The sequence below is a fragment of the Ptychodera flava genome (assembly GCF_041260155.1).
Source record: "Ptychodera flava strain L36383 chromosome 23 unlocalized genomic scaffold, AS_Pfla_20210202 Scaffold_23__1_contigs__length_28996876_pilon, whole genome shotgun sequence".
NCBI lineage: Eukaryota > Metazoa > Hemichordata > Enteropneusta > Ptychoderidae > Ptychodera > Ptychodera flava.
In genome coordinates, this window is record NW_027248277.1 from 4,605,446 (window position 1) to 4,632,658 (window position 27,213).

At 36.9% G+C, this 27,213-nt stretch overlaps 1 protein-coding gene and 2 long non-coding RNA genes across 4 annotated transcripts in view; 2 read left to right on the plus strand and 1 right to left on the minus strand.

Moving 5' to 3' along the window:
• LOC139124025 (uro-adherence factor A-like) lies at positions 1-26,678 on the minus strand. Of its 2 annotated transcripts, none has more exons than XM_070690160.1 (8): positions 24,961-26,678; positions 22,563-22,663; positions 22,128-22,200; positions 14,105-14,572; positions 13,360-13,439; positions 13,049-13,126; positions 10,910-11,203; positions 1-2,590 (listed from the first exon to the last, which is right to left on the minus strand). In XM_070690160.1, exons 1-7 carry the CDS (start codon positions 26,138-26,140, stop codon positions 11,156-11,158), a joined length of 2,028 nt encoding a protein of 675 aa, XP_070546261.1. In that variant the 5' UTR covers positions 26,141-26,678; the 3' UTR covers positions 1-2,590; positions 10,910-11,155. The 2 variants fall into 2 exon arrangements, with proteins under 2 accessions (XP_070546261.1, XP_070546260.1); XM_070690159.1 differs by having other exon boundaries at positions 22,563-24,329; positions 24,961-25,091.
• The window catches only part of LOC139124035 (uncharacterized), a 104,505-nt gene continuing 81,828 nt past the window's right edge, over positions 4,537-27,213 (plus strand). The window contains exon 1 of the long non-coding RNA XR_011549839.1: positions 4,537-4,633. This is a non-coding gene — a long non-coding RNA (uncharacterized lncRNA). The remainder of the gene's footprint in view (positions 4,634-27,213) is intronic.
• The window catches only part of LOC139124038 (uncharacterized), a 30,532-nt gene continuing 14,427 nt past the window's right edge, over positions 11,109-27,213 (plus strand). Inside the window, exons 1-2 of the long non-coding RNA XR_011549842.1 lie at positions 11,109-11,240; positions 13,687-13,806. This is a non-coding gene — a long non-coding RNA (uncharacterized lncRNA). The remainder of the gene's footprint in view (positions 11,241-13,686; positions 13,807-27,213) is intronic.

The following is a 27,213-nucleotide window of genomic DNA, read 5'->3' on the forward strand; positions in this document are numbered from 1 at the left end:
TTAACGATTAAAACTATTTGACTTTTATTTCAGATCGTTTAAAATTGACATTTGTACATAGATGTATAAAAATTAAAATCTGAACATACTCAAAACAAACCACTGTTTGTTTACATCCATTATTTTGTAAGATTATTAAAGACTTCCATCAGATAAAATATCGCTACTACTACACTGTGGTACTAGTTCATTGTATTCAAACTATACAGCAAATCTATAAAATACATTCAACTCTCTTCTAGGGTTCAAATACATTTATAATTGTACTGGCAGACAGTGACAAATTAATCTACCGAACAGTCAGTCTATGCAATAATTTTCAAACAACTTATATCTTTATTGTTAATACCTTACTTTCCATCAGTAAACAGCACAACAATGCATTGAAAATAAATCTCATGTTTTTGTAAATTACCAAATGTCTGAAAAATCCGAATAAATAAATGATATAAATATCAGTGTACAATGTCATCATGTTGCTGTTGTAGATATCAAAATCACGAGGTGACGCTCACCTATTCCTGTACACGTAGGTAAAAGTTGGATTGAAATCTAAAACAAAGATGTGTTCTCATGAACGTCACTAGAAATAAACGACAATGCCATAAATGGCGATCTACGCTGGTGTCGCATTTCATGTTTGTTTACATCTTACACACGTCTACGTCTGTGATGTAAGCGTCCTTAGTTACTGGTCTCAATTTTGATACAATGTTTCATACAGCATCAACCACTTTCCTAAGGACCACCGATAATTCTCACTGTAAAGATGTCTAGAGTCACTATTTACAACAAAATAGGAAAACAGCACACTGATACAGAACGAAAGCATTGTGAATATTTCAAAACTACCCTTGAAAAGTTTGTACAATTGGTACAACGAAGTAATGCCCTGAGTTGATCCAACTCGCGTGCCCCTCTCAACAAAGTGAGATCGACCTGGATACAACGCCCTCAACGGCTCTCTTGAACTTAGAATGGCGGTGATTGCTAAGGTTGAAGTCGTTGTTTATAAACCATAAATCGGAGTAATCTTCCTCCATCGGATGGAAATATCGACAGATTTCAACAAAATTAACATCATCAGATATGCAGGTATTTTATCTCATCTTATTTTGCACACACAATTGATATTCCGCCCGATATTTATGGCGATGTGATGGAAGGTGTATCTGTACTGTTGCCTGTAGACAACCCCTTGTCAAAATTGATCAAAATTTTCAATAAAAATTTCACAAAATTTGTAAGATTGTTTCACCGGTATACAAAGGAAGTGAGCGACTGTATCTCTAAGATTGTCCGGTCCAAAATTTCAATTTTAAAAGGAAAAATAACGCCAATATTTAAATATCAACAAACATTTTTGACCAATGTTGTCATTGGGGTATGCTGTGTACAACGGCAGTCAAATACCTCCATGACAAAATTGGTCAAAATTGTTGATGATAAATCCACAAAACATCTCCGTTTTGGATTTCTAACATCCCTGAGATGGATCGACTGACAAAAATCACAATTTTTGTCAACAACCATATTTCTAAATTTGTAAAAATAACCTTGCAATCAACTTGTTGCCATGACATCCTTGTCAACAATGCAGTCAAGTCAATGCAATGCATTCAAACTTCAACGCTCACAAAATTATTCCTTTCAAAAAATTCCTCCAAATTCTGACATTTTGATGTCATGTAGACATACACTTCATGTTGGTGTATTTTATCTACTTGGAAAATACTTTGATTTGGTCACTGTCACCCTCTACAACACCAATTTTATCACCCATGACTGCAATGTACCTGGGTAAACTCACATTACCTTCCAACAGATCACAGATCCACTTTCCATCACATCGATATTTTAGGATTCTATCAGAGTTGTAGTAACAAACATAAACATTATCATCTTCATCCACAGCAATGGTTCCAAATCCAGGGTATCCCATAATGCCCCTTGATATCTGACTTTGTCTGAATTGATGTAAAAAATTCAGGTCGCTGTCAAAACACTTGATGCAGCCATTGCCATTGTCATAAACCATGATGACATTGTTGCTGTTTACAACCACAGACTCTGACCACTTGAATTGTCCTTGGCCACTAATTTGATCCTTGACTTCTTTGACATACTCTCCACTGTGAGTGTACTTGACCAGTCTATCATCTCTGTCCTCATATTCAAAGACGTTCGAATCGATCCAATCCGGAGAGGTCAAACGCAAAGTGACCAAAACAAAGTCATCCATCAGAGCTATGTCCCAGACTTCTTCAGTGTTTTTCAGGTAGAGTAATTATTTTGATAATTTTACCATTTTCATCACAAACAACAATTTGTTTATTTTCATCATCAAGTATGAAATAGTGGTTGAAATGTGAGATGGCTACTCTCACTGGCCAGAATGGCTTTGCAAACTGACCATCAAAGCTTCCTATGACTTTGTCACAGGTATAATCTTTGTTCAATATCTGTACAATATTGTTACCACTGTCACACACCACAATTTTATCACGGTGGAAGGCTAAACCTTTTGGCCTCTTGAACTTTTGTCCTTGGTCTTTATGTTGACCACTGACCAATGTCACTGACCAGTCACCTGAAAGGTCAAAGGTCAAATTTGTGGAAATTAGTAAGTGCATTGTTGTACAGCTTACTTTTTGTTGCGCTGTAAAAAGAAATACTTTAATCCACATAATTTTTTCACTGCAACAGAATTTTTTTAAACTCACATTAATTATTTGAAGTGTAATGTTATTTTTTAAAACTTCTCCCTCAATTATTAGTCATTTTGCGAATTTACCATGGCAAAATTTTGAACAGAAATAGGCAAAATCAGTATTTTTGTCATGCATTTTTCATTTATTATACTAAATTTCCAATTCTTCCAATTTCACACATTTTTTTTAAAGCTGTTGCTATCATGTACCAAAATACAAGTCCTTCACTTATTACTAGTAACCATGGCAACATGTTTTGAGACAATTGCTCAAAATATTAATTTTCCTGTAACTTTTGTATTTCATGAAGTAGGTCCAAATTTTTTCGCAAAAGATCACAGCTTGTCATAAGCTTGTTTGTTTTGTATTAATGCATTAGAATTGTCATGCATAACAAGTAACCATGGCAACATACATGTTCAAAATTTGCTTTTCTTCATATTCTGTTTTGCTGATGAAGTGAAATGAAAATTCTTTCGCAAAAGTTGTAAGACATAAAAAAGCTTGCTCAGTGGTGCAGTACATTGATACATATAACAACGGATTTTTTTCATTAGCTCAAAATTACTTTTTCCTAATAGCTTTGTTTGTAGTTGAAATTGAAAATCTCTTGTAAATATTGACATACTGTAGTTCACTTTTGTCATAATTTTTTAATTTCTTAAACTAAATTTCAAAATTTTACAATATAGCACATTTGTTAATCTTTATGATGTACCTATTATGTACCAAATTTGAATTAATTTACTTATTACTGTAACCATGGCAACGTTTTCTTGATAACTATGCCCATAGTATTTATTTTTCTGTAACCTTTGTATTTCATGCAGTAGATCCAAATTGTTTTTGCAAAATTTCACAGTTGGACATTAGGTTGTTTGTTATGCATTAATGCATTAGTACAGTCATGCATAACAAGTAACATAAATGGTCAAAATTTGCTTTTCTTCATAACCCTCTTATGCTGTTGAATTAAAATGAAAAATCTTTTGTAAAAGTTGTAAGTAAGCTTGCTCGTGGTGAAGGAATATATTACTACACTAGAGTGTTATTAGTTACCATGGCAACAGATTTTTTTCCATTTTCTCAAAATTATCATTGCCATATAACGTGTTTTTTTCCAGTTGAAATAGAAATTCTGTTGGAAATATTCACTGATACATAATATAAACTTTGTCAATGATATGCCAATGTATTGAAACACTCATAGAATGTTTGGCTGGTATCCATGGCAATATTCTTTAATTATTGCTCAAAAATTTTTACTTTGTCAACAAATTTTGAATTTGTGAACATTTTTAACGAAAATTCTGTAGTGTTCTGCAATTTTGTGAGTGTAAATATAGGACTGAACTAAACTTTTTGTTTGTGTACCAATACATAAATACACTTGTGTGCTACTGGTAACCATAGCAACAATTTTATTCTATTTGTTTAAAATGTCATCATAACACTTTCTCATTAAAAGTAAAATGAAAATTCTCAAGTATGAATAGTTCTTAAACTGTTGTCAAATTCCAAATGATAACTTAATGAATTGATAGAGTCTTGGAATGTCTGTTTTCCATGGCAACAGTTTCATAATTGTAACTCAAAAATTCTTATTACCTTTTCATAACTTTTGGTGTTCCACCAGATGTTTGTGAGCTGAAGTCATTTTTTAATTTTCTAGTCATTTTGAACAGAACTAAACATGAATATAGTTTTACTGGTAGACAGTAGTAATGTTATCTCAGTTCCGGGATCATTTACATATTCCTATAACTTTGGTAGAACACACACAAATATTGCATGGCATTCCATAATGTGATTTTCTTCCAATTTAATGGTTACACAGATTTCAATTGTCTGAGATATCTGCAGTCTGGCATAGCATCACAATTATAGAGATCATTTAAATAATATGTGAAGACAGTCTCTTGGTAAGTAACTGTTCTTCCGAAAATCAATCAGTGATTTTGCAATATTTGACCTTCACACCATTTTATACCTATGTCCACATTTCTCCATTCCAGTGATATTTATTGTAAAATATCAGCCATTTTATGATAAACATCTAGTTTCTGTTACCCAAACTGCACTTTTGGCTCTCATACGGCCACCCCCACAGTCTTAGGAAATCCCATTCAAAAATTACTGAGCAAGATGGTGCATAACGGACAAGAGCAATGCATCCTGGGAAGAACTGATCCATGATGTAATTATTATGGTTTTTAGACAAAGTCATGTAAAATATAGCTTAAGCATGTTCAAGGTTATGCTAAAGTGGCTTTTGAAGTCCAGCCTTTGTAATTAAGTGTGAACTATGAATTTTATATCATGGGTCCGTTGTATTCTACTTGTCTATAAACTGATCCAAGACATACAAGACATGGTTTATGCTCATATAAAAAAAAGGACTTCAAAAGCTACTTCTACGTAACCTTGAAGTTTTATTTTTTCTGTGACTTTGCGTTAAAACGTGAAAATTACAACATAGATCAGTTACTCCCAGGATGCATGGCTCCAGTCCGTATTACACCATCTTGCTCAGAAATTTTTGAATGGGATTTCCCCATACTGTATTGGGACAGCCAGATGAGAGTCCAGAAGTGCAGTCTGACCCCCTAGGTAACCTAGACTAGATAAATGTCGAGATAACAATATACCAGTACAATAAATGTTTTCAACTTTTGAGTGTTCCTGAGCTACATTTGAAAAAAACAAAATGGCTGCCATTTTCTGCCTACATCTATAAATCTGCACTGTGTAAAGACAGTAGTAACCCTTGAATGTTGTCAATGTCAGTATGAATTAATGTAGATTCATGTCATATGTAAAGATTAAGCTCATGCATTCCTAGCTTTGGCAGTTTAGATTCCTAAATTTTAACATGTTGTTTTCTTTTATTCTACCAGCAATAATTGAATTAAATGGTGAACATTTACAAGATGTCAAAGAGTGATCACTGCAATACATGCAATGAGGTCAAAGTTCAGAGGTGAAAGTTTGACAAACACTCTCCTAGTTCAGTCAATTGTACTTAGGTAGTGGTGTTTGTATCCAACATGGTTCAATGTGAACCACGAGGGGCAGTGATTGAGTGTTCATATGCTTCAACATAAAGTAAATTGTAGCAGCTTGTGTTTTGAAGTGTAAGAGAACACATGATACAAACAGGGCAATTCCCTCAGATTCAACTCTGGACCTGTCTCTGTTAAATCCACAGAACCTCATCATTGATTTGTATTTTAATCATGGTGATAACTGCTCCAGAATTCAGGCATTCCTATTGTAACCTTAAAATCGCTGTGAAGTCACCTAACAGTAACTCTTGTAAGAAAGCTACTCTGTGTTTTCAAATCTGTAGTGAAAGGCAAACTAAGCCATATATGATTGGATGCATCATGGAATTTTGATAAACCACGATATAGTCCACATTTATAAAAGTTGCACTCTGACCTCAGGTCTGTCCCAGAATGCATCAATTCTGATAAAATGGGTTTGTACAAATTCTTCCTACAGCTGATTACTGTTCATAACAGAGACAGGATTACTTGATCAACAAGGCAGATATTTATGAAATTCAACACATGGTAGACTGTGTTCCCATGTGATCAGAATTGAAACGTAATAATGATTACTTTCCTGCAGTCAGTGTGTTCATTACAGCTGTATTGGATGGACTCAAAGTGACTTTCTTGTCGGTCTGTTACACCCTGACAAAATGATAGCGTCCAGTTTAAACATCCTTTGTCAATGACAAAGGTCTGTCAATAGTTGTTATTGTCCATGAAATCAAATCACAACTGTCTCCGATAACTAGTGAATTGCTGGTAACCATGGTGTTTACAAATTTATGTAAACAACTGATACATACAATCAGCTCTCTGAATGGTGTAACAAAACCTAAAGAAGTCACAAATACAACACCTTCAATGAAAGCGGCCACTCTGATCACAGATCTATCCATAAGTGCATCAATTCTGATAAAACAAGGTACCAGGTACTATGTATTACTTCTTTACATATTTTTTCTTTCAGATTTTTGCTGATACAGAATACCACAGTGAAAGTCTGCAAGACTTCAAATTACATTGTTCTGTGATGTTAAAAGTTCAAACGTGAGTGAGTATATCAAAATTTGGATTTTCATATGTTATTGCCATTCCTGGCATGAATGCAGGTATGGCATGACATCAATGACCTAAAAAGGTTAATGTGAACTGTAGTCAACAATCTATGCCAATACATAGTTTAATTATGTTCTTGCCTTTGTGTAGGACGAAGGAGTACTTGTAGCTATAAGTGTCAGTTCAAGTTGTACATGTCATAGTTATTGATGTACTGAACACAGAAGTAGGAAAACTCTCATAATATCAGGATCTGATATGAATTAATCCTTGATGCTTTTCTTTATTGAATGGATACACATTTGTGAGGAATTTTTCCAAGGGATTTGATGACAGTTTTTATAATGTTTCTGTTGTTTTACAGATTGTGACACAGTTGGCTCATATAATGTAAAAGTTTCCAGGACTTCAAAGGATGATTTCCTGAGTACCTCATTGTGTCAAAGTCAATGGTGAGTGAATCAAACACACTTTGTTTTTACAGTAAGTAGATTTTCCCATCATGCAACTGCAAAGATGTTAGGGAGTGCTTTGTAGGTCTTAGAAGAAGATAATGTAAGGTACAACCTGAAAAGCAATCTATAGCAGCAAACTGAGAGTCTATTATCTGGGACACTGTACTTTTCAAATGAATTGATACTTTTGCAGTGTAAGGTACTGTGGCTGGTATGACCCCTGGGAAGGGGTACTCTGAATATTTTTGTGTTTGGGGGTATGCCACTTACCTGGAAAATATCTAACCATGAATCAAAAAATATATGACCCATTGTTAGGGATATTCTTGACAAAGTAGGGAATTTTTAGATATTATTTTACTGCATTTTAAGATCCCCTTTGTTACTGACCCAGAATAATGGATTTCTGGATGAAGAGTGACCCATGTTTAGGGATTTTTTTGCAAAAAAGTGTTCCATTCAGACGGCACATACCCATACATATTTTCTTAGGAGTGTGAAATAATAAGGAAGTCATTTCAGTGTTCATTCTAGGATGTAAAAACAAGGGGCCACTGTGGGCCCCTACTCCTGTCCCAAGGGGGCCATTCTAGAAAATCGGGGGCCATCATCATCAAACACGTAAAACCCTTGAATTTTCTGCAGAAAATACTATAGTCTATTAAGAAAAGGAGAATACTAGAGATCGGGCCCCCTGTAACCAACCAAGCCTACTGCAAAGTTAATTGTCCCCCGTACATACGCAACAGGCCCAACAATGGCAACAGCAAACTAACCGTTTGGTTTGATTCAATTGTTTACGTAACTTATGTGATGAATTATTGATATGTCGGACTTGAACAGCCGTACAAATTGCTAAGGACTGTGATTTTGACTTTGGAAACGATCATGATCAAAGCTTAGAGCACCAGTAGGATTTCTCCGAGAGTGACCCTCGATTTGCACACATCGACAATTACTCATACACTGATACAGCACGAGAGTGTAAATCGTACGACCTAAATAAAGTGATTGATACATCAACTTTTAAACATAACTTGTATGTATTAGCAAACTTACGATCATTGGTTCCATGGATGTAAAAAATATCCATTTTTTACATCCATGTTGGTTCTGACCAAAGGGTACGTTTTACACAGCAGTGTTGTTCTATGCATAGAACTGGCTACTCTGGAAAATGAGATATGTCCGACCTAAAATGTGTTGCTCTTCAAAACGATCATCTGGCCAAGCATGGATGCTTTCCTTGCAGTGTTCAAAGTTTCATTTGTACCGGTATGGACAGTAGACGTTGCAAATGCTTCAATTTAAGGGACTGCCCGATCATCCTGGGTTCATCAACTATACTGGCGTTAAAAATCCGAGAGGCAACTACCTTTTCACCATTACGCAGCATATATGGTGGTGCATAGGAAGCTGGGTAGAAAGGACTGATGTAGGGGCTCCACTACACCGTTGCCCCTACATCAGTCCTTTCTACCCAGCTTCCTATGCACCACCATATATGCTGTAGTTGAGGTATTTAATTGCAAAGGTCGATGGGTAACTGAATTGTTTTACATGCCACACTATGACTGAGGTAATGACCTTCGATCAGGGATCTACGCGAATGTATGAACAACGTGAACTCTGAGTGATCGACCCATTCATATGATGAGGGCCATTCAAGATTTTATTGCGCGAATTGCGCAATGGCGCGTCCTAGAATTAACTCTGTCATTATGACCATAACATCAATGATTTATCCCTGAAAAGCGAAATATTGAATTTCAATTTTCTATGAACAGTGATATTAAATATGCTATGACTAAAAAATAGAAAACTCGCCTTGAATATGAATTTTGATTTCTTCATCTTTTCAAAGAAAAGTGAGAGAGTCAATATTCCCTGACAAGTTGTAAACCAGTGTGATTGGTATCGGACAAACAGTTTCAGGGAAGCATTTGTTTGAAGAAAATTGAGCAAAAATGAGAAAAGAACCTGAAAAATTTATAAACAAATTTATGCTAATTTATTCATAACCAACTTTCACCAAATTTATGATTGGTAAGGGAGGGTTACTCACAAAATGATAAACAAACTAGGGGGTATCCAAACATTTGTACATGAGACAGTAATGTTCTATGTATATCAAAGGATGTTACTGTATCATCAAATTTTAAAAGTTCTGTATCAGGAGGGGGAGACACCCTAGGAGTCCTTGGAAATGCCTCATAACCTGGTATTTAAAATCTAGGGACTTCAAAACTGCATCTTGCTTCAAACTGTCACTGTATTTCTTGTAGTGATAGCTTAGTTGTATCTCACTGCTAGAAGATACTGAGTGAGTTTAAACTGGTACAAATTGAGCATCCATTAACATAAAATGTATAAATGTATGTTTAATGCACAACTTTAACCCTATCCCGCCAGGCAGTATTACTGTCATTATATGCCAAATCAGGAAAAGGCCGTATAAATATTGAGTATTTTCAACTACCTGGGATGGTATGCCATAGCAATGGTATGCCATAGCAACTGGTAGTCAATGAAAACCATGTTCCATAGTATCTAGGCCTTCAGGGGCCTTCAAAGTCTTCAAAGGTAAAGTCTTTATTCAAATACAGCAAATACGAATGAGTATTCCTAAATGGCTTTAACCAACTTGACCTGACAGTAATTTCATTGGCAGGATAAGAATTGTACAGTCAAATCTGTCAGAGTGGTCACCCTTGCAGAGCGGCGGTCAAGTGCATTGTGGCACCTTGTGGCAATCCCATTTTAAAACCCACTACAGAACAGCCATCATATTTATGTGGTCATGCTCCAATGGGTCTACTCCGGAATAAGGATGAATTGTGTTATACAGACGCAGTACACCCAAGAAATCACTTTATGGCGCTACAGACAAACCAACGGGTGTATGAATGCGTATGGAAATACACATTCTTCTTTGCATGCATGTTTGCGCGCATGGGCTTTTTTGTACTGTGGTCCATTAGAATTCTGGGTTAAACCTATTTGGTACACAACCTGCAATGGTGTAAGGTAGCATATCTGACTCTCAATGTCCTCTTTCAAATAATGCTAATATGGTAGATTAAAAAAATATGTACACTTTTACTGATTTTTACCTGCATCACAATTGTTTCAGAAATGACATGCTTGTAAAATGATTTTAAAGAGAAACTTACATGATATTGAATTACATGCATTTCTATTTTTTTCTAAATTCATTACCAAGCATACCACCTGCACTAAAAGTAAATTGCCACACCCACCCTCTTTAAAAAGGAAGGCCACCTCAATATAATAGTCACTTTTTCTTAGTCCCATGCATGACCATTTAATGCACAACTTTAATTGTAGTTGTGACTAGACTAATAGTGTTTTCATCCAGGATGTCATCAAGGGAGGGGGGGATTTTCCCCTTCACCAGAAAATTTAGGGGGGATTTCATCAGTTCATGTGTTGGAAGTACTTGTATCTCGAAGGTATGACTGTACCATTTAGGCGGGGGGGTGGTCCCCTTGACAAATTTAACTAGGGGGTGCCAACGTACAAAAAGAGGGGAATCCCCAACCCCCTGTCTAGATGAAACACTGGACTAATGTTAATAATCTAACACATAAAATCAAACACTCCTTAATACCTTTCTTTCCGTGTTTCTTCAGATCAGATTGTTCCAATTGATGTTCTAATTCTGCTACTTTGTCCTGGAGTTCCTTGATCAGCTTCTGGTTCTGTTCAAGTTCACTCTGTAATTTCTCTTTCTCCATACTGTTCCCAATACGTTGACTGACCAATGACTGCTCAGTACTCTCTAACTTCTGTGTCAGTTCCTTACATCTGTCTTCCAAAGTACCCTTCTCTTCATTTGCCTCCTTCAGTTGAGATTCTAGAGTTGTCCTTTCCATCTCAGATTTAGATTGGATATCTTCAGTGGCTGACAGCAACAAAAAGTGGACACATTTAAACCAACAGTAAGTGTGAAACACTTATATTATCACATGCATAAGCCATGTTTATCACCTCTGAACAATAAATACCAGGATTTATGCTTTGGACATTCACATCAGGACAATCAAACCACGTCTATGTCATACATTTAGGTGCATCGTAAGTTTTTTTGCGTCAATGTTTTTGATATACTTGTCAATGTAAACAAATAGCTCATATTTCTCGCATGATCAAAATTTGTGTCTATATGAACATTCCGTACAAATCAGTCATAATTATTAGAATACGACAAAATACATTAACTTGGCAGATTTTGAGTCCTTGTGTTTGAGTTTTGTTGCCAACATGGGGTTCACATTCGTATAAACCCCACTGCCACCGTAACTTTTGACGCACAGAGTACACTTTCAGGTGGTAGACATACAGTTTCAACTACACTGCAACAAGGGTCATGTGGCCTTCATTCAGGCCACATGGTGAGCCTCCAAAAGTTGTGTAATGAAATCAATAGTTCCATAGACTACATACAACAATAATAATCCTCGAGCAATGAAAACAGAAGAGTGTAATGCCTGCATATTCCTAAGGAATTATGTGAATTGTTTTTGGAAATAATGAACCTGTAGCTTGTGGCATTGCTGTGGATTAATTGATTAAGGTAGAACATGCCTTGGAGACAGATTGTCGGATGTACTCCATTTAATATATCTACAATTCTTTTCTGATCTACCATTTGTTGGGGCTCATTTTAAAGGTCTTGGAGAAAGAAAAATATTCAATAGCATTCTTAGTTTTTCAAAAATCCAAAATTTAATTCCCCCATAGAGTAATAACACAGGAATGGCAGCCTTTTGAATATTTGAATATCGCAAAATGTTGGGTAACTCGTATCGCTAGTTCCAAACTTTGCATGGTGATCCCAGATTTTCATTGTTGTTTTGGTAAGAGAACGGTCAAAAGTCTTTAACTTTTGAGGCACAACTACCTTAAGCATTGAAACCTGAGGGTCAGGTGTGATGTTACAGGCTGTCTATGCTTTTGAGATTCAGAAGATTTTTGGTGTGGAAAAATAGCGTAACTTTGTCTGAGGTAAATTTCTAGGCCTATGCTATCTTTGGAAATTGTGTATAACTTTGCAAAAGGTACGTGCTGACAGAGAAGATGTCTGGCATTTGCTCCGTACACATCGGTGAATGTCATGTTCCTCGGTCAAGCAAAGCACAACCTGAAATGATTGACAGCTCTCCCATGACGTATTGATATTACCCCAAAAGTTGTTCAAAGTTTAAATGTGGAATCGTTATGGAAAACTACTTGTATTTTGAAAAAATAACGAATTCTTGGCTTGTAAATATGATAAGTATATTATTTCCAAATATATTTTCTTCATTTAGGTTGGAAAATACAGTGACGTAATAACCATGTCACCACTTGTATTGGACTCATGATTGAACAGTCATTACATTTACATCACTCCTGTTTCCCTTCGCGAAGAACGAAGAAAAATATTTTCGAATTATATCTAATTATCAGTATTGGTATTGATGAGATGGTAATATTCTAATATTCACAATATCAGTATCTTCTATGTCACATGTAATGGATGCATGAATGGTTATCCCGACAGAGTGATTACATGTCTAGGGTGAGTGTCGGTGTGGCCAAAATCAGAATGGATTACATGAGGATGTAATATGTCATAAAATGTTTAACAAATACACTCCTGGGCAAATGATTATGGAGACCAATCAGAATGTTGATGTTGGGTAATATTTATTTAATTATCTAGTGATCTCAATGAGAAGTACAAAGATAAACCACAAGTACTTACGTTGTCCTTGTTCAGTCTGAGAACTACTTTCAATTCTTCCTGTGACCATTGTGTCAGATTCTGATCAGTGTCTTCGTCCTGAGATTGTTTATATCAAAGTACAACAGTACGGTATATTTAATAGCCTGTACTTTCATTGGTTTCAATGAGATCAAGAATTTAATTTTTTCTATGATGAATACTATAATATGAACAACTTGTTGACACATTTTAAATGTGTCATTCCTGTGTAGAAATTAATCTATATCTCTCTCCATTGATAATAATTTGAATTTAAATCCAGTACTTTTGTTTAATAATTGTAAACTTACATCAGTGAGTATCTCTTCATCATCTTCTCCCTCAATGACATCATGATACATTTTGACAGGTTCAAGTCCACCACCATCTCCTGAATGAAACAAAAGAATGTATGAGCTAAGACAACTTGCTGCTACAGAACTTCTGTGAAATTCCAGTTAATAATTGCTAATAAATGCTGGTTATGATTGTCAGACAGACGTGTATCTAGGATTGATTATCCTTAATTAAAATTAAAGTGTTATAAATAAAGTGTATTTTATCCAAGGCAGATATTTTACATCTAACATGGGTATGGCTTACATATGAACTGTGCAGTCTCTTGTTCTCTTAACCAGATTGGGAAGATCAACTGACTTAGGGATGCTTTCTCCAAGGAAAGAGAATCTCCTGGTTGGATTGATATAGCTACATTTCCAGAAACACCTGTTACTTAGACAGTGCTGCAATATCATAAGGTAGGGGTTTTAACCATTAAAACTGATTAAGATGAACACACTTTGTCCTATAACGTACCTCTGCTTTTGAGTTGTGTCTGAGATGTCTCATATCACTTAAAAGTGGACTTTCTTCATGAAATGTGAAGAATGCATTCAGTGATAATAAAGCGACAGTAAGTGAATATTATCGTCATCCAATTGTCAAAACTTGAGAAATGCAACATATTTATCACAGCTATTTATATAGAGATATAAAATTTTCTATTTGGTCGGGTAGTTAATTTGCTTGTCAAGGTATGAAACACTGCAAACTTACTGTTTATGAAGAACAATTCCAGTTCATCAAATCTGGCTTGGTCATATGTTGCTTTCAACTTGAGTTGTAATCCAACTTTTTCAGCCTCCTCTCTCATCTTATCAGTTATCAATAGTGGTTCAAATGAGTCAGGAAAACTACCAGATAGACATGTTTGTTTCAATCTGTACAGGTTATACAGAGTAGGTAGGTCAAGTGAGATTGCCAAGCATTTTTGTTTCATACTGGTCACTGTTACTTCACCAAAGTTGTCCCTACAGTTTTGATCTACTCGCTGGACAGAAGTGTTATTTGTTATAGCCTCACTTTCAGTTTTGTCCATTTCTGCTTGGATATTCTCCCATGCTACTTTCAATTGCTCCTTTTTCTCCCTGACACTCCTCGTTTGGACTTGACTGTCAAGATCTCTCATTTGTTGCTGGTAGGATTTTTTATCTAGTCCAACATGTACCATGAAATCATCTGAATCTGAAACCAGAAGAGGACATGTTATTTGGTTAAAACTAACTTAAAGTTTACAGTGAAGTCAGTACACTCACAAACATACTTTGTGGTCTTCATTCACAAACAGTTGTTACTCAGTGCTCTATATTGCAGTGATAATTTTTAGAATTTGGACTTGTGAGTGATAGCAGCATCAAAGGGGTTGAAGGTCAGTTTCTTTTTAGTCCCCACGGACACCGTCCGGGGGGACTTATAGGTTTGGTCATGTCCGTGCGTGTGTGCGTCCGTGCGTGCGTGCGTGCGTGTGTGCGTCCGTGCGTGCGTCCGTCCGTTCACGCAGATATCTCAGAGATGCAAGAAGCGATTTCATTCAAACTTGGTACAAGGATTACTTCATATGTCATACAGATGCACGTCGATTTGTTTTGTGATACGATCCAATATGGCCGCCAGGCGGCCATTTTATTACGATTTTTTCATGTACAGAGCCATAACTCAGACATGTTTCAACCGATTTTATTCCAAGTTGGTACAAGGACATTGACCAATGTCATAGATATGCATGTCAATTTGTTTTGTGATACGATCCAATATGGCCGCCAGGCGGCCATTTTATTACGATTTTTTCATGTACAGAGCCATAACTCAGACATGTTTCAACCGATTTTATTCCAAGTTGGTACAAGGACATTGACCAATGTCATAGATATGCACGTCATTTTGTTTTGTGATACCAGGGCTCGAACTTAACGGTTGCCCGCTTGCCCGGGGCAACTAAAACCTGACATCGGGCTGGTAAAAATAAATTATACTTGCCCGGTCGGGCAAGTGATAGACTTTGATCAAATTTACATGTTCTGGGAATAAAAAAACTCAAGAAACTTTGTGGAACAATGTTCGCTGTTATCGAGTTTCAAGTAACTGAAACGGGTATCACAACCGACAAGCCGGACGTCAACATTCAGCAAGTGATATCCAGTTGTTGTCTTTCCTCCCTCGGGAAGTCTAATTCATTAACGTATTACTTGCACTTGTTTGTCGCTAGTGACTCCCAGGGGGTGTTGGTCAGTAATATCAACAGCCACTTTGCACGTGGTGACCTGACTGAGACTACGCAGACTGTACGTCATAGCGAAGCAAAGCACCTCGTTTTCCTGTATATTTTTGAAATCTACGCCAGATAAAGTCACAGATTCCGGAACAGGATCTGTGTCAGGGAATACAGTACAGGTTCAACCGGCTGGCCACTCAGAAATCGACGGTGATAAAGCTAATGGCGCGATCGAAGCATCGAGTTCAGTGGAAAGTTACAATAAGTGAAGAAGCAGAAGTGCGATATGTATATGAAAGGAAACGACAACGGAAGTTTCAAAACTTCAGGAAAAGAGATTTGCTGATGCGAATATCAATTGATGGGCCACCCCTTCAGCTATATGACACCAATCCTGCACTAGAATATTGGTGGACGAGTGGGTAGAGATCACGAAGACCAACACTAATGGATCGTAAAAATTAACACGATTATCAATACAGACAAAACAGAACTTGCATTGATATGATGCTGTCGGCCACATTTTGAGATTGCTTGTCTTCGTGATCTCTGCCCAAACAATGTAAACAGACAAAAAAAATCGGGCAAGTAAGTTTGTTCCTCGGGCAAGTAAAATTTCTGGAAACTTGCCCGCTGGGCAAGTAGGTAAAAAAGTTAAGTTCGAGCCCTGGATACGATCCAATATGGCCGCCAGGCGGCCATTTTATTACGATTTTTTCATGTACAGAGCCATAACTCAGACATGTTTCAACAGATTTTATTCAAAGTTGGTACAGACACATTGACCAATGTCATAGATATGCATGTCGATTTGTTTTGTGATACGATCCAATATGGCCGCCAGGCAGCCATTTTATTACGATTTTTTCATGTACAGAGCCAGATCTCAGACATGTTGCAACCGATTTTATTCCAAGTTGGTACAAGGACATTGACCAATGTCATAGATATGCATGTCAATTTGTTTTGTGATACGATCCAATATGGCCGCCAGGCGGCCATTTTATTACAATTTTTTCATGTACAGAGCCATAACTCAGACATGTTTCAACCGATTTTATTCAAAGTTAGTACAAGGACATTGACCAATGTCATAGATATGCATGTCGATTTGTTTTGTGATACGATCCAATATGGCCGCCAGGCGGCCATTTTATTACAATATTTTCATATACAGTGCCATAACTCAGACATGTTTTAACCGATTTTATTCAAAGTTGGTACAAGGACATTGACCAATGTCATAGATATGCATGTCAATTTGTTTCGTGATACAATCCAATATGGCTGCTGTGTGGCCATTTTATTACGATTTTTTCATATGCAGAGGCATAACTCAGGCAAATCTAAACCGATTTTATTCAAAGTTGGTACAAGGACATTGACCTATGTCTTACATATGTACGTCAATTTGTTATGTGATACGATCCAATATGGCCGCTAGGCAGCCATTTTATTACGATATTTTCATGTACAGAGCAATAACTCAGACATGTTTCAACGGATTTTATTCAAAGTTGGTACAAGGAGATTGACTAATGTCATACATATGCATGTCAATTTGTTATGTGATACGATCCAATATGGCTGCCTTGCGGCCATTTTATTACGATTTTTTCCTGTCGAGGGCCATAATACTCTAAGGCATATCTTAACCGATTTATTCAAAGTTGGTACAAGGACATTAACCTATGTCATACATATGTATGTCAATTTGTTTCTTGATATGATCCAATATGGCTGCATGGCAGCCATTTTGTTACAATTTTTTCGTGTCCTTAGCCAAAACTTGGGCATGTCTCAATTAATGAAGAGGACTCTATCCTCTTAGGACATGTAATCAAAGTACCCATTAACAAGTGGGGACTGTGTCATCAACGATGACTTGTTTTTTTTTGGGGGGGGAGGGGAATTATATAAATAAATAAATAAATAAATAAATGAATAAATAAATAAATAATAAATAAATCACACACAAACACATACATACATATATTTTGTATCTAATTTCCTGTGATGACATCTGTATACTTCGATATACTGGTATATGTGTAAACAGATGTCCTCGTGGGATATTACAGTGCTCGATGCTAAAAGCAGAGCATTATAATTAATCAATCATTATTTACATAAATGTCCCTTAAGTATGTTAAGCTTTACCCAAAAGTTAGAAAAACAGAGTTTTAGTGAGTAAAGCATGGGTTCATTAATGATGGCTGGCAACAGTCTAATTACCAATTGAAGGTTTTGATTTACAGCTGTTCTCTCTTGAGTATATATATATATATTATGAGGTAATTACCAAAATACCGCAAAGGATGCACGAGGACATTGGCGCAGCGTATCGCCTGACGCTAATGTCCTCGTGCATCCTTTTCGGTATTTTTGTAATAACCTTATTATTATACATCTTACATTCCTGATTGGGGCATCAAAATGAGTAGTGACCGTTTTCGTGCAATGTCAACAATTTTTCTTCCGATTTTATTGCGCCAGTGTGGAACGCTACCTCAGACGCGCTTCTGCAAGTTTTGGAGTGTGTGCACTACACACATACGTACGTACAGAGCGCACGCGAGACTTGTTCTGACACTCGTCCAGGGGTCCTTTGAAACCGTTCTACAGTGAACGCGCAGATACAGCCGCAGGGAATGGGGCGCCTTGAAACGTACGTGTTACGGAACGGGCACGTTCGATCCATACGGCTTTTTTAGCGCTCGCTAAATTCTATTGTTCTCGATGGTAGATGTGTAATATATATATATATATATATATATATATATATATATATATATATATATATATATATATATATATATACACTCACCCCTACTCTGAAAGACAGGTAAAGATGAACATTTAAATTAATCTAAATGTTATCACACTTGTGTAATTGGTTTGTAAAGTCGTGCCGCAAAGTTGCACAATTTGTAACTGCAGTGAAAATCAAATAGCTTTTTGTGGACCCATGATAAAAACACATCAGGGAGTAAACTTTGCAATGCACTTCAAATACACAAAATCATATTACATTCCTTTTTATCATATACCCATGCCCATATTATTGCATCCTAGTGACATTCACCGTAAATATCAGCCGTGATATTTCACGGTAAACATAGAGATATGCACGACGAATGTCCTCAGTTTTCCCGAACTATATAGTTTGTTGGTAAACAACATAAGCACAAAATTGCTGCCGCTCCCCACCTGCGAAGCGATGACGCCAACATAAAAACTTGAAGGGCTTCGAGGAACATGGTATTTCTGGTTACAAACTACGGAAATAACATGTTGAGTCTTGAAATGTTTTCCCATGGTATTTTTTTGGTCAAGTTCTAGCAAACATTCTGCCATTCGCACAGCGCCGACACTGTGCACGGTCTCCCTCGAACAGGTAGTGAGTGCTTGGCCTGACAGTGATGCCGCATGTGCGACGACTGTTGACATGGCAACTCTCAGGGTAAAGTAACAAAATGGCGTCCCCTTTCCGCACAACGATCGAAATCAGGATAGATTTAAAGCTAGCAGTTTTTGATCTGTTACTATACTAATAGCATATTGCACCTTAAAAAGTTCCATCTGTATGATGATTTTTGTATCCTGGTGTCTTTCTTCTTGGGTTTCATTGAGATATGGACGACTTGCAGCGATATGTCACGCATGATGTTGACATCTTCGTTGTATACTTTATGAATGAAGGTTGTTCACATAAACATTCTGATATTTATATGCAAGGCTTCATAATAAAGTAAAGCCTCAAAATTTAAGGTTTTTAAAATTTAAGTAGATTCATGGGCATGGGTATATGATAAATCGGTTATTACCCAATATCGCCTGTTCCTTGTGTCGTATCAGCATGAGTGTCATTTGTGCTGCGTCAGACACGAGACGAAGTCGAGTGTCTGACGCAGCACAAATGACACTCATGCTGATACAATACAGGAACAGGTGATATTGGGGAATAACCTTACCACCGCTCTGAGTTACATTGTATCACAGCCAAGTCAGAGTCTAGTTGTCATTAGTTTCTTGTTGCCTTTGCATTGTATGAAGTTCTTTGGCAAAAAATCATGATCCGCGGGAAAAAAGTGTACATATGCAAGAAGCTGTATGTGAGAAAGTTGTTGAAATGTACGGGGATGGAAAGTCAGGAAATCTTGACAGCAACTAATCAGTTCCTACTGGTCAACAGGCTTTGTTCCTCTATATCAACAATTACAGTGGAAGCCTATTGTGAAACAACACTATCATCAACTTAACTACAATATATCCTGCAGTAAATTTTAAAACAACTTTGAAAATAAATTACACAAGTGTGATAACATTTAGATCAATTTCACTGTCCATTCTTATCTGCATTTCAGTGTAATGGCCACTGTGTCAGCTTATACACCATAATTGCACTCTCGCTGTCAGCATCATAATGATAAAATAACATTGGTTGTAGTCTATTCATTATGCCTAACTTAGCTATGTATTGCAAAACTCAGCAAGAATAAGGCTATTCCTTACCCTTTGAACACACTTTAGTACTATGTAAGGACTAAAATAATTACACACACACACACACACACACACACACACACACACACACACATATATATATATATATATATATATATATATATATATATATATATATATATATTATATATAATATATATATATATATATATATATATATATAACAAAATACTTCAAGTACAAAGTAATAATATCTGTTACTTAAGTTTTATGCATCCTGCAATCATCAGACAGAAGAAGTAGTGAAAGGATTCTTATCTTGACAGTCTTATATATGCATGATCGGGGCATACCACATATATATATATATATATATATATATATATATATTATATATATATATATATATATATTATATATATATATATATATATATATATATATATATATATATATATATATATATATAGGATAAAGCCCGAGTACGAGGGCTCTTCTGGTATATAAAGTCCAACCCAACGATAAAATGTCGAGGCCGCAGGCCGAGACATTTTATCGTAGGGTTGGACTTTATATACCAGAAGAGCCCGAGTACGAGGGTTTTATCCGACTTAAAAACTTAGTATCGCCCCTAACTGATATATTTTCGTTTTCAATGTGTTTACGTCAACCGTCCCCTTTGTCAATGTAACATGTTTAGGATATGAATTAAAACTTATTTGTGAAATAGCCTTCCAATGTAATGGAACATCCTATAAATGCCCCAGGGCACATTATATAAATGCCCTAGGGCACAGCAGATTTTGTGTTGCAGCTGGTTTCCGCTGTGTTACCAAATTTGAATATTAAAACGTACCAGATGTCTACAGAATATGACATGTTCACTTTTGATTGGACAGTACTTTACTACGGCGCTGTCATTCGTTTCTGGAATTTGGTGACAAGGCTTTATGAGTAAATAAAACACCCTGAATTGAGCACTCTGATTGGTCAATCACAGTAGATAGTTTTTAAATATATATATATATATATATATATATATATATATATATATATATATATATATATATATATATATATATATATATAATATATATATATATATATCCTCACTTATGGATAAAGCTTAACATAAATAAGGGACAGTAGCGATATCTTTGGACACTATTTTATGATTTGTATTCTGTATATTAAAGTCTCGCTAGCAGTAACTCTTTAAATTTGTTGACTTCAAAATATCTTTCAAGTCTCACCTGGTTTTCTCAGAATTCTACCCTGTGAAGGGATATGGCTGTTACTGCATTGGGAAACCATTCTTTTGTGAAACATTTGACAAGTAAATTCAAATTTTAACAAACATTTTGATTTCCTGCCATTTTCAAAATTGGTACGGTAATATTAAAAAGGAAACAAAACATACAATGCCACAGTTGAAAACATTCATCCGTAGACATTACATTTGACTACTCTGTGCAGTTTATCTGAAGATTTCAGTGCAGATATGCACAGTATCCATGGGGCTGTGATTTAATGTTTTGGCAAACATTTAATCACAGTGTATTCTTTATCTTGTTCAAAATTGCATTATACAGTCCCCTCAGAGGGTAGCTTAATAATAAGTTTATACACATACACCTAAATTGTTCATTCTCACAAACTTATCAAAAAAATAATGCTAAAAGATACAGCTAGTGGGGCTTTAATGACAGAAATGCCCAGACTTCAGTTTGTCAACAAAGCAAAAATATTTATAAAGCATTGGTAGACATCAAAACAGGTCAGATACCCTAAAATCAGGATAGTTCAAGGCAAATCAATTGCCAATTCATGAAATTCAGTCTAGACTGAAAATACACTTTTTGCATAAAATATACATATGCAGGCTATTTCAACAAGCTGAACACTTGGCATTGCAATGTACCTTTAACCCTTTTACCAGCATGGTGGACCTCCACAGAGGAAAACGGGAGTGAAAAAGTTCAGAGAATACAAGACACAGTGTTTATAGTACAGAAAATTATAACAAGAAGTTAAAAACAAACTACAACCATTATACATCACCTGTATTTTCTTTAGCTGTTGTGGAGTCTAATGGTGGTGGATTGCTTGGATTGGTACTCATTTCTTTCATCCTCTGAGTTTTGTATTTGGTCTGGTTTGTTTTCATAGGACCACTTTCATTTCTTTCAGTCCTTCCAGGATTGGATTGTTTGCATTGCCTACTTCTGTTTTCTTTTCTTGGCATCTTGGGTTTTCTTTTTTGTCACTTTCATTCATCTTCTTTCTTTTCCTGTGATGTCCTTGTTTTGTTTGTCTTTGTTCTTTACTGGCACTTTCTTTTTTCAAAAATGTCTCACTTTGTTTGCTGTTCTTAGAAGTTGTTTCTTTGTCACTGACTACCCAAGATTGCTTTGTAATAGTGTCTGTTGTCTCCACACCTGTATTTGAACTCCCAGGCTGCATTGCTGTGCCTTCACCAATCTCTGTGTCAGTGACCGACATCCCATGGTGCACTGCTGTAGTGTCTGTAGTCTCCATATCTTCTGTGACTGACATCCCATGGTGCACTGCTGTAGTGTCTGTAGTCTCTGCATCTTCTGTGACTGACATCCCATGGTGCACTGCTGTAGTGTCTGTATTCTCTGTATCTTCTGTGACTGACATCCCATGGTGCACTGCTGTAGTGTCTGCAGTCTCTGCATCTTCTGTGACTGACATCCCATGGTGCACTGCTGTAGTGTCTGTAGTCTCTGCATCTTCTGTGACTGACATCCCATGGTGCACTGCTGTAGTGTCTGTAGTCTCTGCATCTTCTGTGACTGACATCCCATGGTGCACTGCTGTAGTGTCTGCAGTCTCTGCATCTTCTGTGACTGACATCCCAGGGTGCATTGCTGTAGTGTCTGTAGTCTCTTTATCTTCTGTGACTGACATCCCATGGTGCACTGCTGTAGTGTCTGTAGTCTCTTTACCTTCTGTGACTGACATCCCATGGTGCACTGCTGTAGTGTCTGTAGTCTCTGCATCTTCCATGACTGACATCCCAGGGTGCATTGCTGTAGTCTCTGTACTCTCCATATCTTCCTTTTCTGACATCCCATGGTGCACTGCTGCAGTCTTTATAGTCTCTGTATCTTCTGTGACTGACATCCCATGGTGCACTGCTGTAGTGTCTGTAGTCTCTGCATCTTCTGTGACTGACATCCCATGGTGCACTGCTGTAGTGTCTGTAGTCTCTTTATCTTCTGTGACTGACATCCCATGGTGCACTGCTGTAGTGTCTGTAGTCTCCTTATCTTCCATGACTGACATCCCAGGGTGCATTGCTGTAGTGTCTGTAGTCTCTGCATCTTCTGTGACTGACATCCCATGGTGCACTGCTGTAGTGTCTGTAGTCTCTGCATCTTCTGTGACTGACATCCCATGGTGCACTGCTGTAGTGTCTGTATAAGTCTCCGCATCTTCTGTGACTGACATCCCATGGTGCACTGCTGTAGTGTCTGTAGTCTCTGCATCTTCCATGACTGACATCCTATGGTGCACTGCTGCAGTCTTTATAGTCTCCATATCTTCGGTGACTGACATCCCATGGTGCTCAGTTCTAGTGTCTGCAGTCTCTGCATCTTCTGTGACTGACATCCCATGGTGCACTGCTGTAGTCTCTGTAGTCTCTTTATCTTCCATGACTGGCATCCCATGGTGCACTGCTGTAGTCTCTGTAGTCTCTTTATCTTCCATAACTGACATCCCATGGTGCACTTCTGTAGTCTTTGAAGTCTCTTTATCTTCTGTGACTGACATCCCATGGTGCACTGCTGTAGTATCTGTAGTCTCCATATCTTCTGTGACTGACATCCCATGGTGCACTGCTCTAGCGTCTGCAGTCTCTTTATCTTCTGTGACTGACATCCCATGGTGAATTGCTGTTGTTTTGGAAGTCTCCTTATCTTCCACGACTGAGATCCCAGGGTGCATTGCTGTAGTCTCTGTACTCTCCATATCTTCTTTTTCTGACATCCCATGGTGCACTGCTGCCGTCTTTATAGTCTCTGTATCTTCTGGAACTGACATCCATGATGCACTGCTGTAGTGTATATATTCTTCCTATCTTCTGCATTATCTGTATCTTCTGTAACTGATATCCCATGGTGCACTGTTGTGGTTTCTTTTGTTTTTATTCCTTTTGTTACTGACATCCAATGGTGCACTGCCCCACTTTGTTCAGTATCTTTTCCTTTTCTTTCCCATTTCCTTTATGTTTTCCTGAAATGTAATGTAAAAATCTCCAATGTGATGATAGTTTTTGACAAGTAAAAACGTGTTCATTTACTGTAACCAAATCCCACCTATTTCATTACAAATATCAAGCTTTTGTATTTTCATTGATGCGTGTATTAATAATCTATCATACTCTTTCATGGAATCAGATGCCCTGTTTCATGCATTTAAACTTTCAAACATTAGCAAAGCTTTAAGAACAGATATGAAAGAAAAATCCCAGAATAACACTTTCGGCCGTTTGTATTTTTAATGTTCCAACATTGATAATGGTTAAAGTCCGTGGGACAATTCTGCTAGGTTAATGTTGCAGAGCTGTTACTTCCCTTTATTACATAAATACCATACAAACAGGTAAAAATGGCTGTTATAAATATATATCATAGCAACAATCACTTCAACTATTCTAGTGACACAGTAGGCTCGACAAGGAAACAGAGTTGGAATATTAAATCACCATGTCACGAAAGTTTCCTATATATTACCATTTTATTTGTACCAGACAGTACAAGGCAATATGTATGGCATGTCATCTATTTTACACCATAGGTTTTAATATTTGTCTGTAATCTTTAAATAATGTTAAATTTATTTCAGCTTATAATGTGACCAGTACCTGATTTATTGGTCTTTTTCTCCTCTTTGAATACAGAAGCAAATTTTGCCAAGCTTTTTGTGACCACTTCACTCTGACTGAAATCTTCTTTAAGATTCCTTGCATGATGAAAAGCTACAGTGTTGGAAGTTAAACATTTTGATATTTTCTGGTCCATGCATGTCTCCTTACATGTCATGACACAGACATCTGTATGCATTGGAAAGTGCTTTTCAATCATACTGGCAATGTGTGAATCATCCTGGACTCTTGTTGGTAGACCAGCTGCCATTGCTTCCAAGCCTTCAAAACTGTAGTCAGTGTAGCATGATGGAGGAAGGCAGAGGTGAGACTGTTGAAGAACTTGTAACAATTTCTTTACTGAATAGGTTGGATAGAGTTTTGGCATGACATGAGCACTGTTAAGTTTTTTAATGAGAAAGTTTTTTGTTTTCTTGATATCCTGCTTGGAAACACCTTTAATCTTCCAGTCTGGGCATACCTTATGACATTCCTTGAAGTCGTTAGCAACATTTCCGATAGATGCAGCTGTTAACTCACAAGTTTTCAAGGCTTCCTGAGTGTCAAGCTGTCCATATGTCAATATGGTGCGAGCTCTATCAGTATCTGTTCCAATCACCATTTCACTTTCAAAGTAAACCTGTCCAGGTTTTGGAAGAATCTCTTCATGTGGGATATCTGAAAGCTGTCTTCCGTCAATAGTTGCTCTATAGGCATTTTTAAAGTACTCATATATTGTAGGACCAATTGAGAATAACAAATCAGCTAAGCTTGCCATTTTCAACATCTCCTCTTCCAATTCAGGATCTTCCTCATCATCATTTTCCAAGAGACAGTTTGATTCTGGACAGGCATGGTTAATCAAGACAAGTTTTGCATCAGGGAACAGTGTCTCTCTAATATCTGCAGCAGCCCATCCAGTCTTTGGAGCATAACCAACCACATACTTGATGTTCTCCAACTTACCAAGGTCAGGGTAACGACTCTGATGCTCCATCAACCACTCTAACTTTGGCAAATCTTTTTTCTGATTAGCTCTCTTCTTCTTTTGTGCAGGAATCAAGGTAACGCCACATTTCTCAGCATCTTTCGTCTGGTCTTCACTGAGTTCTACATCTGTAACAGTGGAATATGCAATGAGTTTTTTCACCAGCCTTGGCCTTCCTGATAGAGAAATCATGGATAATAGTCCTGTGATAATTGGTCAGTCCACAAGCATCCTTATTCCAAATATCAAAAGTAAACAAGACCCCATTTGGTTCAGGAGGAGATAGCTGGTGTAACTGAGCTTGGGGAAAAGACTTTCATGGATTGCGGCTGCTGCATTCTTTGTCTTGGAAGAAAGCTGACTACATATTTAATATTCTGTAAGTCCTTCAGTTGTTGGTAGTATGTGTTATGGTTGAACAGCCAGTGTACTCCTGGTGGGTCTTCATCAGGATCAGCCCATTTACTTCTTGTAGCTGGGATCAAAGTAACTCCAACACTCTCTGCATCTTTCTTCTGGTCTTCACTGACTTCAACATCAAGGACAGTACAGTAGAGTTTAGAAACTTCATCAGACTTCAGTGTGTTTTCACAGAAATCTTTGACCAGTGTTCTAGTTGGTTGTGATGTCAGGTCATCTGATGCTGTATTCCATGATGTTGATACAAGCAGTGCTTCAGAGAGTGTGTTTGCCATTGTCCCTGCAGGAAAAATAATGAGTTGACAGGATTGACAGGACAAATAATTGTATTGTTATGTCATGATAATATGAACAAAGATTTGTGATCAATTGTACATCTACATAACCATCAACAGGGCTGGATGCAGTGTTTCCTGTAACCCTTGATCTAAGTATATTATGAAATGACATAACCATCAACAGGGCCGAATGCAGTATTTCCTGTAACCCTTGATCTAAGTATATTATGAAATGACATAACCATCAACAGGGCCGAATGCAGTGTTTCCTGTAAACCTTGATCTAAGTATATTATGAAATGACATAACCATCAACAGGGCCGAATGCAGTATTTCCTGTAACCCTTGATCTAAGTATATTATGAAATGACATAACCATCAACAGGGCTGAATGCAGTATTTCCTGTAACCCTTGATCTAAGTATATTATGAAATGACATAACCATCAACAGGGCCGAATGCAGTATTTCCTGTAACCCTTGATCTAAGTATATTATGAAATGACATAACCATCAACAGGGCTGAATGCAGTATTTCCTGTAACCCTTGATCTAAGTATATTATGAA